The sequence below is a fragment of the Seriola dumerili genome, unplaced genomic scaffold, assembly GCF_002260705.1.
Source record: "Seriola dumerili isolate Sdu_G_001 unplaced genomic scaffold, Sdu_1.0 BDQW01000068.1, whole genome shotgun sequence".
NCBI classification, from domain to species: domain Eukaryota; kingdom Metazoa; phylum Chordata; class Actinopteri; order Carangiformes; family Carangidae; genus Seriola; species Seriola dumerili.
In genome coordinates this window covers 16,890,558-16,907,059 of record NW_019174323.1, presented here as the reverse complement: position 1 = coordinate 16,907,059, position 16,502 = coordinate 16,890,558, and the positions used below count along the sequence as shown (strand labels likewise).

Here is a 16,502-nt window from a genome sequence, read left to right as displayed (position 1 = left end):
TGGACTTGACGGCCTGTTCTGTCTAACATTGTTCACCAGCCTGGATGCAGGGTGCTGACTGTGGATGCAGTAGCAATCTATAAAATATGTGGGTGTGTGATTGTGTGTGTGTGTGTGTGTGTGTGTGTGTGTGTGTGTGTGCGCATGGAGCCCACATATCTGTGTCATGGTGCTTGTGTGTGTGTGTGTGATCTCTGTTCAGTCTCATCACTGAGGTCGATCATGCCCTGTGCGTTAAGATGTCTGTCACATTCACTGACTGTGAAGCCGGATGCTTCGTCCTCCTCTCTGTCTCTCAGCGTCGGCCTCTGTCGTCGTCGTCTTCTCTTCAACCTCTTTAAAGTGTCTTGTCTCGCGCCCTTCGCTAACGACCTGAACTGTTTTCCGACAGATCATTGGTTAACAGGGTGAAATCGGAGCAATGACTGCCACTCAAATCAGGGCCTGCTGGGGGTTCCTACTTCCTGGATTCCTCCGTGGCTCATTTTTCCCTCTCAGAAGCTGGTTTTGAAAGCGACTTGGGTTTTTAAGAGACGTTTAAACTGCTCCGACAAAATGATGCAGTTTATAAATTTGAATGGGATAATGAGGTCACTGGAGAAAGCCTAGAGAAATGCACTTTTTTTTTAACTTCTGCTTGTTGCTTGTAAGACATATTATTTTCTGCCTGTGTTATATTCCTTAACTGTTGTTCCACATGGTTTGAGCGAGCGTCCATGCTGGTGATCCTGCTGAACTGTGTGACACTGGGCATGTTTCATCCCTGCGAGGACAGCAACTGCGACTCTGAGAGGTGCCGGATCCTGCAGGTAAGAACGTCTTTGGCTTGATTTGTGGCGGATTAAGTGTGTTTTCCTTTTCATATGTTGTTTGTGTGTGTGTGTGTGTGTGTGTGTGTGTGTGCGCGCTCTGTTCACCTGCAGCCCCGCCTCTCCCGGAGAGCAGGGCAGAGGATGGAGAAGCAGTGTGACCATAGATGATTTGGAAAATAAATATATGGCGGCTAATAGCGCCTGGCCGCCACAAATAAATCAGTGTGTGGGGAAACGATTCGTCAACGGATTTCATTTCATTTCATGTCATACGTGCGAGCCACTGAGATCCTTCCAGTGGGATGATCAAGAAGGAGAAAACACAAACGCACGTTAGAGAAAACAACACTCACGCACGTAGATGTGACACGACTAGACAAGGACAACAAATGCAAGAGTAATGGCTGGAAAACAAGCAGATGTTAGTGCAAAGCAAAATCACTGTTTGCATGGCAGACTAGATACAGAGAGCCGGAGCACTGAAACACTGAGATAAATTATATATAAATGAGAGGCGTCTCAGAGAGAGCTACTGAAACAGTATTTCCATAATATCTGGCCTTTGCAGCTCCCTCCATTTGCATTATCTGAGATGGAAAATAAACAACAACATTGTGTGGAGGTGTTTCCATTAATTTATAGACCGCCTTTAACCCAGCAAACACTAATGGAAGAGCGTTGTTGTTGTTCTTGTTGTAAAAATAAAACGGAGGATAAAAAACACATTTGTTTCCTGTGTTTGCCGAGGGAATCGAGCGCAGTGAGACGCAGTAGAACAGATCTGTTCATCTTGTGCAGGGGAAGGATAATGTGTTTGCAAAGTGGTTCCAAATAGATTGAATCAGAACAAAGTCCCTCTTATTTTCTTGTCCACTGACTCGGTGAAATTGAACAGTTTCATTTCCAAAATGAGATAGAGTGGGGTCCACGAGTCTGATGGGACAGTGGTCTCAGACTCTGGGACCCCGCTGTGTCTATCATTTAAAAAGAAAAAAGAGAGAGCGCCACTATTTCCAAATGCTTTCAGATATTAAAGTCAGTTTATTGGGGGAGGCAGTTACTGATCAGACACATTCTTTATTAAACGTTTAGTTTCTCCGAAATGAAAACGTACACACCGCTGCCTTAGAAAGGAAAGGAAAGGAAACTGAGATAAAAGCAAAGGAAAGGAAAGGAAAAGGAGACTAAATGAAAGGCAAACAAAGGTGAAGAGAAGGAAATTGTGGCACAAGAGGAAAGGAAGTATGAGGAAAGGAAAGGAAATGAAATAAGGAAATGCGAGTAATGGAAAGGAGAGAAAAGGAAAGGAGGGAGATGAATGAACAGAAAAGGAGAGAATAGATGAATTTGGAGGCTCAGGAGAAGAATCGAGGTTTTTGAGTCTGCCGTTGCCAGGGCAACCTGCGCCCATCGACTCCCTCCATCTTCTCTGCTCAACAATATGAGATGTGATTTAATTCAGTGGCTCTCCTGTCTGGAGCGCAGATGAATGTAGAGCCTGGAGGTTAAATGCATTCTCATTAATCCCTCTCTTCCCGCATTTCAATCTCCCCGCCGCTCTCCACACCTACAAGTCAAGAGATCGTAAAAGGCGCGTAACCCGCGCAGTGGCGTGCTCATGTCCGTCTTTGATCCGTCTCTCACCGTCTGGAACGTACCATTCACACGCTCTCACTCGCTTTTTCTTTTTCACACTTTTACATTCTCACCACGCCGTTGCCTCAGTCCCTCCTCACGTCTCATCTTTTCCTTCTTTTATTTCGCAGGAGCTTGGTTTGACTTCACGACCTTCTCAAGTGCAACATTTACCTCCATACATGACGGGATTTAGCTGTAGTATAGCTGTCACAGTACTTTGATGTTCCAGTATTTAAAACAAACACCTTGGCTGTTCAGCGTGATGTGATGCTGGTTTCACTTAGTGTTACTAGTTGCATTATACGAACGGTAGATATGAGGGATACAGGTTGTCTCATGTTGTGTGTGTGTATGTGTGTGTGTGTGTGTGCATGAACACTGACGGTGTTTCATCTCAAGATTTTCTTCAAAGTTTCTTCAAGTTTCAAACTTGTGCTCTGTAATCCAGTCCGTTCGTAGCGACTGCCGTTGCTCTCCTCTCTAAAATAAATACTAACTTCCACTAACAACAATCAAATGACAACAACAGCACTTGGCAAACAGCCAATCAAATTGCAGCGGGGCAACAGACAGTCAGGCCCAGCTTTCATTGCCAAAAGCTTCGGGCATGTATATTGTTGTTTCCCCACACTCAGGGCCCTTTATATAAGTTTGAAACTATCCACCAACTGACAGCGGACAGCTTTGGATTTTCAGTGTCATGCATCCGATGATCTTACTCATCTCTGTGTTAGTCAGCACCACTTCAGTTTCTGCTGCCAGCAGGTGGTGCTGTGCCCTATTTGCCCCAAATGATCCGTTGCCTCTACATTGCCCCCTTTTTACGAACAGCGCATCATTTTGCCTGATCACATACATCAATCGCCTCAATAAACATCAGTGAAATAATGTAATCTACAAAATAAATATCCTCAAGAATATAATAAGGATGTAATGTTTAAGACTGAATTAACTGGATTTGACTCCTGATGATGAGCTCCACCTGTGTTTAATTACCCCCCCACCCCCCACCCCTCTTATTAGCATCGTACTTAATTACTAAGGCGATACATTTATATGAGAGTAATAGAATACCTCCTAGTACAACATTAACGCGACTGTGCTCCAGTGTTACACGTGCTCGTGGCTGAGCTCTCAGATCCAGGGTAATGCGTAGCTATCCTAGCGTCCAGGCTAATGAGGAACTCTCTGAACCCTCTCTGATGCAGACCAATGAGCTCTCATCTCCCGACACAGCTAATGGCCACCGCAATGATCACAGGCCAGTGTGTAGCTGATAGAACGATGACACCCCCCCCCCCCGCCCGCTCGGCGTGTCAGTGATGTGGAAAGGTTACCCCGAGGCGTTTTTACAGTTTGTTTTGATGGCATTTGAAAGACATTTTAAACCCACTTGTTTTCAGATTCATCACTGCACGGCTGGATAACATCAGATCTAATCCTTCAACTAATTATGAGAATTTAATTTTGTACGTTTTTCTGACTTTCTTCTTTAAGAGAGTCGGTCTGCCACAAGTCGACTACTAGTCATGTATCTGTACAACGGCTGATTTAAGCCTTTGGAACAAACAACCGATGTTATTTGTCTGATAACACTTATGTCCGGTTTACACACAGACACACACACACACACACACACACACACACACAGAGGCCTGGCATGTGCAGAGAGGGTGAAGAAACATCAGAGCTTGTGTGTGTGTGTGTGTGTGTGTGTGTGTGTGTGTGTGTGTGTGTCATTACGCCGGCTGCCATGAATGGTGGTGATTGAGCTGAAAAGTCTCTCTCTCACAATATTATCTGCCTCCACCTGTGAGGAGTGGATCTCAACTGAATAGCAGATTACAGTTAGCTTGCCCTATTGTCCTCACCACATGAGGCATGCAGCGCCTTCGCCGGCACGTATGGCTGTCTGCCTGGCTGTGTGAGTGCACCTGTGTGTGTGTGTGTGTGTGTGTGTGTGTCCATGTGTTGAAAGCATCTGACCCCTGTGATAATGGCATTCAGACTTGTGACAGGTAAAATTAGCATACATAGTGGCTGAGATTTATTTTCAGGAGAAGGTGTAGGGGAACGTTTTCATTAAATTTTTGCCACCTGTTTTTTAACACATGTATATATTTATGTACGGAAGAAGATTAGGATCACGTGAACTTTTTTATTTTTCTATTTTATTTTATTTTATTTTATTTTTTTTAGAAATCTGACTTTAAAAAAAAGAAGTCAGAATGGCTGTACGTTTATATTGTAGATATATTTTATGGCATAAATGCTGAAGAAAAGCTTTTGGCTCTTGCCGGGTTAACGACGTCTTTACTCAGCCACCAGCAGCACAGACCACCTCTGCCAACTAGTTCACTTGGGGGGGGTGGGGGTGTACTCCCCAACAGTGCTCCTTGAGTGGATGCTTGCTATCATTTGGACTTCGCTGTTGCAATTTTCTGCCTGATTGCTTATTGTTTACCCGCAGCGGTCTGGGCTAGCTGGGAAACACGTGGCGGTATCTAAATCCCGTACAGGAATGTTTCTGATCTGCAGATCTTTGATTGTTCATCGCTTCAACACTTCACGCTCGAGCACCTCACTGCGTCTAATAACTGCTCTGACACTTAAGGATTTGTGAGTGAGCCACAGAGTCGTTAGGGAGTGTCCTAAGTGCACTCAGCGTTAGTGATGGAGTGCACTTACAACATAAAGGCTATGATCAAGAGGTGACGAGAGGGTGTGTGATGTTGGCACGGTGATAACACGCAATACGGCTTGCTGATGTTTGTGTGTGTGTGTGTGTGTGTGTGTATGTGTGCCTGCCTGGTGGACACGTGTGTTTACATTTGTTGGCAGGCCATGTGAGAAGTAACATGGATGTTCACAGACAGGGCTGCTAAGTTGGTGTTTGGTGAGAGAGAGAGAGAGAGAGAGAGAGACAAATGTAATGTATTATAAGCAAATAATATGAAAAACTAGAATAAACATGTTGGATTTTTGACATTAAGATTCATCCACTCATTCATCACTGAGCAACTGAGCAAAGTGTCCACAAATGCTTCATGTTAAGAAAAGAGATCCACATCAAAATCCATACACACAAATGTTACTCACACACACACACACACACACTACTGTGGGAGACATAATCACAGTAATAGGGGAGTGATATGACTTCCAGCAGGAGAGAGAGAGAGACAGAGAGAGAGACAGAGAGAGAGACAGAGAGAGAGAGAGAGACAGAGAGAGACAGAGAGAGAGAGAGAGAGACAGAGAGAGAGAGAGAGACAGAGAGAGAGAGACAGAGAGAGAGAGAGACAGAGAGAGAGAGAGAGAGAGAGAGAGACAGAGAGGGAGAGAGAGGGGGAGGCCGTGGGAGAAAAAGATATGATAAAGATGAGAGCGATAGGAGTCGGCAGGGAATCAGTGGGAATCCCGTCCAGCTGGATGTGAGCAGATAAGAACGCCAGACAGCAACGGACGTGCATTTCCCAAATTTTGGTTGTCATGGTTACAATACAACAATGTGGTTAACGACGAACGGTCATGGATAATAGAAAACAACATACACCAACGTGCAACTTTCAAATAGGAATCGAACTCCGCTCTCCTCTGTCATAATTACTGCGGCCACGAGATGTCACCTAGCAACAACACGTCACTATGGGTCACAATAACCTGCTGCACAAGCGACCTATGGGCTCGTCTTTATTGACTTTACACAAACGTTGCATATCTCAAGTCTAGATCAGTGGTTTCCAACCTCTCCCAGCTCAGCGCCCCCTTCAGAATCTCAAAAACAGAACAATACAGACGCCAGATCACACGTTCTCTCAGGCGACTTTTTATTTTAAGAGTAACAATCGAACGTTCAAGATCGAACTAAGAGCAGGGGAAAGATTTAGGTCACCTGTCGATTCACCATCCGTCTCTCGTCTCTCAAAATTGTTCAGTTTTGCAAACGATAAAGTCGGCCCACTTGCGGCCCGTAGGTTGGGAGCCACTGGTGTAGGGGATTAATGCTGTTAAAGTAAAACAACAAAATGCATAATGTGCTACATCTGCTTCAGATTGAGGGTCCTGGTGTTGTTCGCTCACTGTCACTGTCTCGTCTCACTGGGACACTTGGAGGGAAACAGAGCCATCGTTAATGTTGGTAGTAAAACCTGTGCTTTTCCTAATTGACAATTAAATGTGATTTAAATTAAAAATGTCTGCAGTAAAAAAAAAAAAAAAAAGCCAACAGTCTGCAGCATTTTGATATGTGTAAATTGAGACTTAATAGTTAGTGAATAGTGATTAATCATGCGCCCATGCTATGAGCTTTTTGTAATTGCTCTTATAAACAGTCAGTGTCTGGGAGGTTTTTTCCAGGGTTCGTCTGGTGCACAGGAAGTGAAGGCTTTTCCATTTCTGGCAGCAGCAACAGTGGTGTGTTTGGAATAAATATAGAAGGATGAGCTGTGTTACCTGCCACCTACACAATATCAAAAGACAAAGTCTTTACTGTACTGCCAACGCTGTTTCATTGACAAACGATCAGTGGATCACAAAACCTCCCACAATACGCACAATATAAAGCACAGCAACACATGCAAAACCTGAATGAGAAGTTGGTCCCTCTAAACTGTTTTTGGGTTTTTGATTTACCCATTAAATGGTTTCAGTTTGCCAAAGAATATTTTCAATTATTCATTTCATTATCTGATTCCCCACTTGATTTTGCTGCAACAGTATTTTCCCGTCCCTCACTGTTTCAAAGAGTTTTTCAGATTGGACTGACTCATCACAAGTTCTCCGCCGTCGTTCGTCGGGCCTATTTCACACTTTTGCGACTGTCACGCCGAATGAAAGCCAATTTCACGAGGCTTTTCTGAACTGGGATTAAACCGCGCGATTTAACGTAATGAACGTTTTAGTTTTGTTTTTCCACATAATGTAAAAGTCTCAGTATATTTTTGGAGACATTCCAGTTACACACACACACACACACACACACACACACACACACAAAAATCCACTGGAGGTAAAATATTCTGTGTCTGTGTGAGTCTCTTCACGTCTCTTCATGGGGGGAGAGACTGCAGAGGAGGGTTAGAAAATTAAAGGGTGTGTGAGCAGTGAGCCATTCAGCACAGGTCACTGGTGTATATTCCCTCGGAGGCAGGCGTGTGTGTATGTGTGTGTGTGTGTGTGTGTGTGTGTGTGTGTGTGTGTGTGTGTGTGTGTGTGTGTGTGTGTGTGTGTGTGTGTGTGTGTGTGTTTGGTTTCCCTGCTCTCCACATGGACACACAGCCAGTGAGCCATGGTGACAATATACACACACAGACACACACACATTCACATTTCAATTTTGGTAAATACTCAGCTTGGTATTATGAGTGTCACTGAATCTTTTCCTGTGTGTTTGGATTTCACATGTCATCTATGTGTATCAGGATCATGTGACACGTCTCACCCTCACATTGATGTGTGATTCGCGTTTTGGGGGGGGATCAATGTCCAATGACTCCAGAGCCGTTATTACCATGTGCCGCTGTGAGAGCGCCTCAGGCCGGCCTGTCCTGTTGACTTTGATGAATTGGAAGTCCCAGCTGTGCGTAGAGTGTGTGTGTGTGTGTGTGTGTGTGTGCATGTTTGGAGCAAGAGAAGGTTGAGCTAGTTGACATTAGCTCATTGTCAATTTATCAAAAGTCCCTGAAGACGTGTCGACAGAAGAGGATTAGAGCCACGTGGAATTTTTATTTTATTTCACTTGTGGCTCTAATCCTCTTCCGTACATGCTGTATGTGTTACAGTACGCATGTGTGTTTACATGTATGTGTTGACACGTGTGTGTTGTGAGGATGTACAGTGCATGTGTGTGCGTGAGAGACAGTAAAGATATTGTCCCCAGCACCCTGAGTCATAAGGGGGTTTTCTAATGTTATCGGCTCTGTGGGAACGCAGGCTCCAGCTAATGCAAAATAGATGAGTAATTACTCCTGAGCAGAGGAGGGGAGAGAAATGCCACCTTCATGAAACAAAAGAAAGCGCAGATACAAGGATGGAATATTAGAGGAGAAAGCAACGCCGTCGTCAGCGTGTGCTCTGGCGGCAGTAAACATCTCTGCTCGGGCTCTTTCGTGCATCAAGGCGTGTAACTTCAACAGTGTCCATATTTTCACTTTGTTGTTATTTTTTGCAGTAGACGGTTGATGTGCCGTGTCTCTGTCATTCATGGTCGGAGCATCTTCTGAACAGACGATTAGCAAACAACAGCCCGGGCGCGTTCCCCATTTGTCCGCTCAGGGTTTTATATCAAATTCCTCTGATGGGAATACAGAAACCATCGATTGATCTGAACAATCTCCTCCGCTGTGTCTCTTGGAGGAATTGAGTTGTGCGTAAAACATCTTGAGTGATGCGTGAGCGACATTAGGGGAGTTAACCAGCGGCAGCAGTTTGCTAAAGGGAACCTACTGCCAGGTGGTACGTCCTGGAAACAGCAGCGAAGTCCTGAATGAAATCTACACAAACACTCTCCGAAGATACACACACACACACACACACACACACACACACACACACACATTCCTGTGTGAACGTCTACATTTCACTGACGGTGAACTCTCAGAGCAGTGAGAGGCTAGCTTCTGCCTAAGCTAACAGGATTTGATATATTTATACATTTCTGTGTTCTTGTTTGGATGACTCATCTATCAGTGGGTGTCTTGTGCCTTGATCTCCTTCCAGAATTTTTCTTTCATTTTTTTTTTGGACTTTTTTCATCCTCATCTCCAATTCCTTCTCCTCTGCCTTTTGAAATTTATTTATTGATTTTCATATTTCAAGAGCTGTAAGGTTAGGTTCTGTTTAATTCCCATCCAACTCCCATCCTCATCCTTGCCCCTTATTTTTCTTCTTCAGTCCTGTCTGATAATGATTTAATTAATCAAACCGCCAGGCAGATATAATGAGGGCAGGAGCGCTGATTAGTGCAATGAGGGGCTTGTTCCAGATTATTACATTATATACTCTGGATATGAAGCGATTTGTCGCTGGAGTCTCTGTTAGGGCAGCAAGGTGGCAAAAGCATCATTAGACCTGTGGACCTTGCCTTCAGCAAGCGTCCGGTTTGCTCTAGTGTCCTTGAGCAACACACTAAAGCTTTTGCAGCAGCAAGAAGACAGAGAAAAGGGGGATTCTAACTCCAGACTATATGCAGTTAGAAATTAAAGTGTCACACTAACGGCAGACATTCTCAATAGGCAATATACTGCTGATGTGAGAGCCCGCTGATCATTATGCTGCTCTGTATCTCCCAGGACAACAAAATATACTGAAGACACTGCAGATGAGAAATGCAAAGAATTGTTTGAAGTCGAGCTCGAAGGTTCGTTCTTGACTTTAAAAATGGTGGTTTGACAGAAAATGTTATTATCATGTAGCCAAAGTGTAGAAATACGGTCACGTGATAACAGGTTGCGGTGGTCACTTCGCTTCCCTGTGCTGAACGACCACCTGCGATCAGACTGTAGCCGCGCTGTCTGCTTTGGTTCAGACCAAAATATCTCAACAACTACAGGATGTGTTGCCATGAAGTTTGGTACAGACACTCATTGTTCCCGGAGGATGTATCTAACGTTTTTTGAGATCCCCTCACTTTCTTTCTAGCGCCACCATGAGGTTGACATTTGTGGTTTTCGGTGAAATTTCTCAATAACAATCGATTGGTGCCCCAGAGGAAGAGCTGTAATAACGTCTGAGTGCTGAATGCAGTGAGGTCAAAAAGTCTGAGACGTGGGATCCCACTGCAAAAATGCAGCCATTTATTATCAGCTGGTTCAAATTTAAATTCTTTTCAAATAGCAAATGCAACTTTTGATCCTGTTAAACTTTACAGATTGTATCTTTGTCCTTTTTTGGGGGGAATGATTTAAGTCCTAATGAAAATGTCTGTTTCTTTTCGCAGGATTTTGACGACTTCATCTTCGCGTTCTTTGCCATTGAGATGGTGATCAAGATGGTGGCTCTGGGGATTTTTGGCAAGAAGTGTTACCTCGGAGACACATGGAACCGCTTGGACTTCTTCATAGTATTGGCCGGGTGAGTTATGCAATTACACACACGAATAACCCACACGCAAACACACAGGCAAGTGCCAAGTATTATATACAGTGGAGGCACACGCACAAACGCAACAAAATCCAGCAATGGTCAGTCGTGGAAATCAGACTTTGGGAACGCAGGAACGAGAATGTAATCGATATTTCGGGCTGTAAATGTAATTGTGTCACACCCCAGAGCAGAGACACTGGCAGTAACATCAGGCAACTTCATTGAACCCTCCACTGGGTTTGTCATTAAATGGATTTACCCTAAATGTCCAGTAAAATCCTTTTAACTTGAAATTGGTAGCAAGTACCCTCTTAAATTCCTAATTGCTTCGAATCTGTTAAAACAGCTGGAGAGAGAGAGAGAGAGAGAGAGGGAGAGAGAGAGAGAGAGGGATCAGATATTAAGAAGTTGTTCTGCACCTTTTAAATCTGTCCCTGTACACGTACGTAGAATACACACATGCACACACAGTGATTTGATTAAACATGTTACAGAACACGGCCTGCTGGTTTTGGTCTGACATTTTCATCACACTACATCTCCTGCTGGTTTTTAATGCCATCCTTCTGCCACAGCTTCTGTTGTCCATCAGTGGGAACAGGGCACATTTCCTTCTGTGCGTGTCTGTGACTATATGTGAGTGTGTGAGTGTGTGTGTGCGTGTGCGTGCGTGTGTGTGTGTGTGTCAGTCTAAGTGTGCAGTGTCCTCCATCAGCAGAGATGAGATACATTGCATCCACTTCTTTATGCAGTAACACACCTGTAAAACACACTATAGTCTTTCTATAGTCTGTAATGACAACTCTGAGCTTCCTCCTCTGTCCCCATTTGTTTATTTCCTTTGCTCCCCTTCTGTTCTTTTCCTCTCTACCTGCACCCACACATCTGCATGGAAATGTATAGCTGCTTCCCTATTGGTCGCTACGATTCAGCAACTGAACTGAGCGCCAGAAGGAATTAGATGGGAAATACCTTAATGTCTGGTGTTCAGCCACTAATCCGCTGAATTATTAGAAGACCAATTAAAGGATCTTAAAATGTAAACTACAGCAACAGGCAACGGTATAGCTCTGATGAATAGAGATGCATACAGATGAAACTATTATGCATCTGTTGGGGAAACTGGGTCATTGCAGCAGCGCAGGATAGGATATACTGTGCATGAGGAGCAGGCTGAGATGGAGTATTTGCTGTATCGAGTTTCATAATGCAAACTGTTATGTATTGTAATGGTAACTTAGAATATTATAATAAACTTATTACATCAGTTTCTTTAAGTTCACTTGACCTTTATTCCTCATCAAATAAGCACAATCTATGATGTCATAAAAATTTTTAGTTTTGTTTTATATTTTAATACATTGATTTGATATTCCAGAAATTAGTTCAAATGCTGCCTGTAGACGTAAATGCAAGAAGACACGAGCGGGAAACCGTGCAAAAGAATACACGACAACTTTCAAGTTGCGCATAAATGAGGGCGTGTCGCTTTGAGTGACAGGCGGGTGGGGCACCGAGGTCTCGGCTGCACACATGCCCCCACCTCTTTGCCCGTTTTTTTTTTTTTTGCATCAGCCGGGAGTTGGGGCGGAGTCGTGCGCTGCCAAGATGGCGACGGCGGAGCAGCTCACTCTGAGCTTGCAAAAACTGCTCCTCAGACACCCGTGGGTGACGTCACGGAGGCCAGATACATGTGTGTCTGGATGCTGGCTTCCATCTGAGTGTGCGGGTGGTGGTGTGAGCACGCATGTTGTCGTGTCGGCTCTGTTGATGTGATTCATGGGTTACACTATGTCGCCATTTCTGAAAAAACAAAAAAAATCTCATATGTATGGACAGCCCCAGCCACACGGAGACAATGGTAACCTAGGTAACGGCTGGTTGTCGAGCATTTGATATATCCTGGCAACAGTTGTTAGGTCTGTGGAGGAAGGCTCTGATGAACTGTTTGTTTCTCTCCGAGATGATAATTACAGCTAAGCTGCTTTTTCAGCAGGTCTGCGCTCTCCCCTCCTAATCACCCCTGTCGACAGGAGGGAGCGACGGAGGCGTGGTTGTGCGAAGCAGGTGGAGTGTGGAGAAGGAGAGAGACGTGAAAAATGTGCAGGGAGAGAGTTTTTGGCAAGTGAAGTGATAGAAGGAGTGCAGGAGAGATGTTGTGCTGTGTTGATAAAGAGAAAATCAGCAGATAGGAGTTTCCTACCTACCGCCTCGCGGTTGTCTGCCTCCTCCACTCAGACTCGTTTCACATCCCTGTTTATCCAGAATCATATAAAATCTTGAGTAAGTCTTGAGTAACGGGTAAAAAGTGTTTTCTGAGGTCACCGTGACCTTAACTTTTGACCTTTGACCCCCAAAATCTTATCAGTTCATCCTTGACTCCAAGGGAACATTTGTGCCAAATGTGAGTTCTGGAGATATTTTGTTCACAAGGCCAAAATCATGTTTGGTGAGGTCACTGCGCCCTTAATCTTTGACCTCTGACCCCCAAAATCTAATCAGTTCATCCTTGACTCCAAGTGGACATTTGTGCCAAATTTAAAGAAGTTCCTTCAAGGCGTTACTGAGATATCCTGTCCACGAGAATGGGACACACGTACGTACGCGTGGACAGACAGACGGATGGACGGAGAACCAGAAGTCACTTTCTCTCGGCTCTGACCGTCGCCGCCACGGAGGCAGAACAAGAACTGATTGAACCCAAGTTTAAGTAAACCGAGTCAGGCTACACTTAAGGACTCAGCTCTGGATAGAATGACTTGTTAAGTGAGTGTTTTCATTATTTATGGTTTTATTGAAGGATCAGTGCAGCGGAGCCCCAGTCAATAGTCCAAACCGCAGACTGTACCAGCACTTACTGTCGCAGACTGGGGGATCCTATCCTTCGTACATCGATCTGGCTCTGCGCTCTCTCTGTGGCTGGATTCCTCCTGAAGAGACACAGAAAGGAAAACTGAGGAGGAGGAGGAGGAGGGAGGAGGTTAACAGATCGACTAAGAAAGGCAAACAGAGAGAGGAGGAGAGGCCGAGGCAGTCGGGTCGATCGCTTCATTGGACGCCCTCAGTACTAAATCTGGTCTGATGTTTGAGGACAGACACCGTGGGAATACTCATTTTGATTGTGTTTGGTCAGTTTCGATAACTGACATTTAAAAAGAAAAGAAAAAACAGTGAGTATCTATAACTGACATATAATGTGTGAAATAAAAAACCTTTCATCATCCCATGCTGCTATAACTGCTGCCATTATACATGTTCTCCATACAAAGATGAGGAAATCACTATGCACTCAATACCTCTCTCTCTCCCTCTCTCTCTCTCTCCCTCTCTCTCTCTCCCTCTCTCTCTCTCTCCCCCTCCCTCTCTCTCTCTCTCTCTCTCTTTTTCTCTCTCTCTCTCTCTGTGAGCCACTATATTTTCTTGTTCTGGCTGTCACCTGGCTTCTTCCTCACTACATTATGGCCCCACTACAAGTGGGTCAGCAGATTGGCTGCGGATTATCAGTGGCGGGGGGGGGCATGGTCGAGGGGGGAGTGTGTGCAGAATGTTTGCAACTGGCCGAGGTAAATTTTGGTGTAAAACTGTGTCTGTATTATCAACTGAAATCACAGTGCAGTAATAGGGAAGCGCAACCTGCAGCCTCTGTTGATTTACCACCTGTTCCCAAAGTAATTCAGGCTTTTGGTGAGAAAGCCCCAGTGTGCACAGAGAGCAAACACTCCCAGGGAGAAAAAGAGCTGCGATTTTTATTTTTTTTGATGCTTTTGTCTGTTTTATTACCAAGAATGTAGGTTATAAAAAAAACAAAAAAAACCAAATCATTATTTTCTGTTTTGTGTTGCAAAAATGACGTATATCAAGAGTGGACCTGCATGCACCTGGTGACGTGGGTTTGAACGTCCAGCCAGTCAACCTCCAACCAACCAATAGGAGCGTCTCCTGAAACAGCACATGCAAACAGACTTTGATGTTGGCTTCCCCCCTTTAAAGCTCATTTTGCCCCGAGATATGAATAAATAATAATAAAATGCTTTATATGTAAAAAGCAACAAGATGCAACAGAAAAATAAAAAATAGAAATCACACAAGTCGTCATAAAAATACAAAAACATGTTGATTGATCGCAGGCGGCAGCAGCAGGACACGCAGCTCTGCAGTTATCTAGAAGGTTTTTTTTAGCAAATTCACAAGAAAATTGTCTCGCTGAGTTTGATTTTGTTGTTTGCGTTTGAAGTCGACTATTTCACACGCAGGAAAGACATTTCGCAAGCACTTTTTGTGAACATAGTTTACTACAGTTACAAAATAATGAGCTCCTGGAGGGGATGATAGCGAGCACATCATTTCATTACTGTTATTGAGTTATTAAATATCAGCCGTTTGTATTGGTGTGTTTTGTTTTTCGTTTGTTTTAAGGAAACTACAGTTTTGCTTCATTGCACATCGGTGCAGCAGCCGGCTGTTAGATTTCTCATTTGGTCATGGGAACTCTGAAGTGTTAAAGCTTTACGTAGGAGCACAGTTTCATAGATAAAGACCTCTGACATTTTTCTGCTTTTTTTTCGGGGCACGGAAATGGAGAGTTCCCTCATACTGTCTGATTTTTGCAAGTAGAAGGAGAGATATTCAATAATCGACCGTGGCTGTGAAAAATAAGTTGGTTAACATTTGGGTTAGATAAGCAGCAGAGTGGGTTGATGACAGAAAGTGTTGCTGATGTAAGGGTTTCATTCCAATTCAGCATGAAAACACTCCATCTGTCTGTTCTCTGAGTTTCCCCTCTCTCCACGTCTCCCTGATGCTACATGCGCTTCATTTGATACGATCAGATTCTCATTATTAGCCGTTGCCTAAACAGCAAGTAAACTCATAAAGTGGGTTGTCACGTAATGGTTGGTAAGAGTCGGCGCACGTCGCGTTTCATTCTGTATGTAGAGGCGCGAGTATCCACAGTGATGATGATAATAATTCATTTTCTGAGGAACATCGGGTGTGACGGCTCGGCTCTCACTGATGTGGAGGCAAACAGGAAGTAAACAATACGTGACCAAAGGAATGTCAGGAGAGAGGAAACACGGCTGGTTATTTCATAATAAGGGAGGAGTGACAGGACAGACTGTGATGGAGCGACGTGCTGCTGCAGTGGAGAGGTGGTGTAATCCAGTCATCGAATGATAAAGTCATTATTAATGGGAGCAGAGACAGTGGGGTTGAGCAGCATGTTGACTGGATAAAAGCACTAGCTGAATGCATTACTTATCGGTATTTAAGCATATCACTCATTATTTCATGGATGTGGAAACTCTTTTCACGGTGTCATCACATTTTGAAATGAAGTGTGAGGAGAAGAGAAGGGAGCATTTGTGAAAAATAAAAAAACAAACAACAACAAGACAAATTTAAGTAGCTTAGCGTAGTTTATTTTAAAGAACAAGTTTTTGGAAGATGCTCTGGTTCAGTTGATAGTGTGTTAGCAGGCAGCGGACAAAGAGCAAAATTATGAACAAAGCCAATTCCAGTAGCAACACAAAAGTTCAGTGAGCACTAAAGAGATGCTACAATTTACAGATGTTCCCTGAACTCCTCATATGCAGACTGTATGGTGTCTTTATCGGAGGTTTAAGGGCTTTTACAGTTATCATGGGCAAGATGTGCCAGTATGAGGGGCCATCAAGGGGGGGGGCCCTCTATCCCAGCTTCAAATCCAGCATGAAACCTGGAGGCCCCCCATCAAGATTTGACCAATGCCATTCAGCCTTTCTCGGTATATCCGTCATGATTTGCATAAAAATTGTCAAATGGAAACGCAGGCAGGGACATGATGAATATACACCGCTCAGGTTCTGTCTCACCATTGATTTTCTACCAGGATTTATCACTCATCCATCCCTTCCTATCCATCTGTCAGCTGTGGGAGTGGGAGCTACTTTCCAACAGTGCAATAGCTCTCAGGAAGACTGATGGGTG

At 44.1% G+C, this 16,502-nt stretch overlaps 1 protein-coding gene across 1 annotated transcript in view; it reads left to right on the top strand.

Moving 5' to 3' along the window:
* The window catches only part of LOC111219652 (voltage-dependent T-type calcium channel subunit alpha-1G-like), a 194,100-nt gene that overhangs the window by 74,051 nt on the left and 103,547 nt on the right, over positions 1–16,502 (top strand). Inside the window, exons 2-3 of the mRNA XM_022742364.1 lie at positions 698–809; positions 10,390–10,523. Of these exons, the coding sequence (XP_022598085.1) occupies positions 698–809; positions 10,390–10,523 (246 nt within the window). The remainder of the gene's footprint in view (positions 1–697; positions 810–10,389; positions 10,524–16,502) is intronic.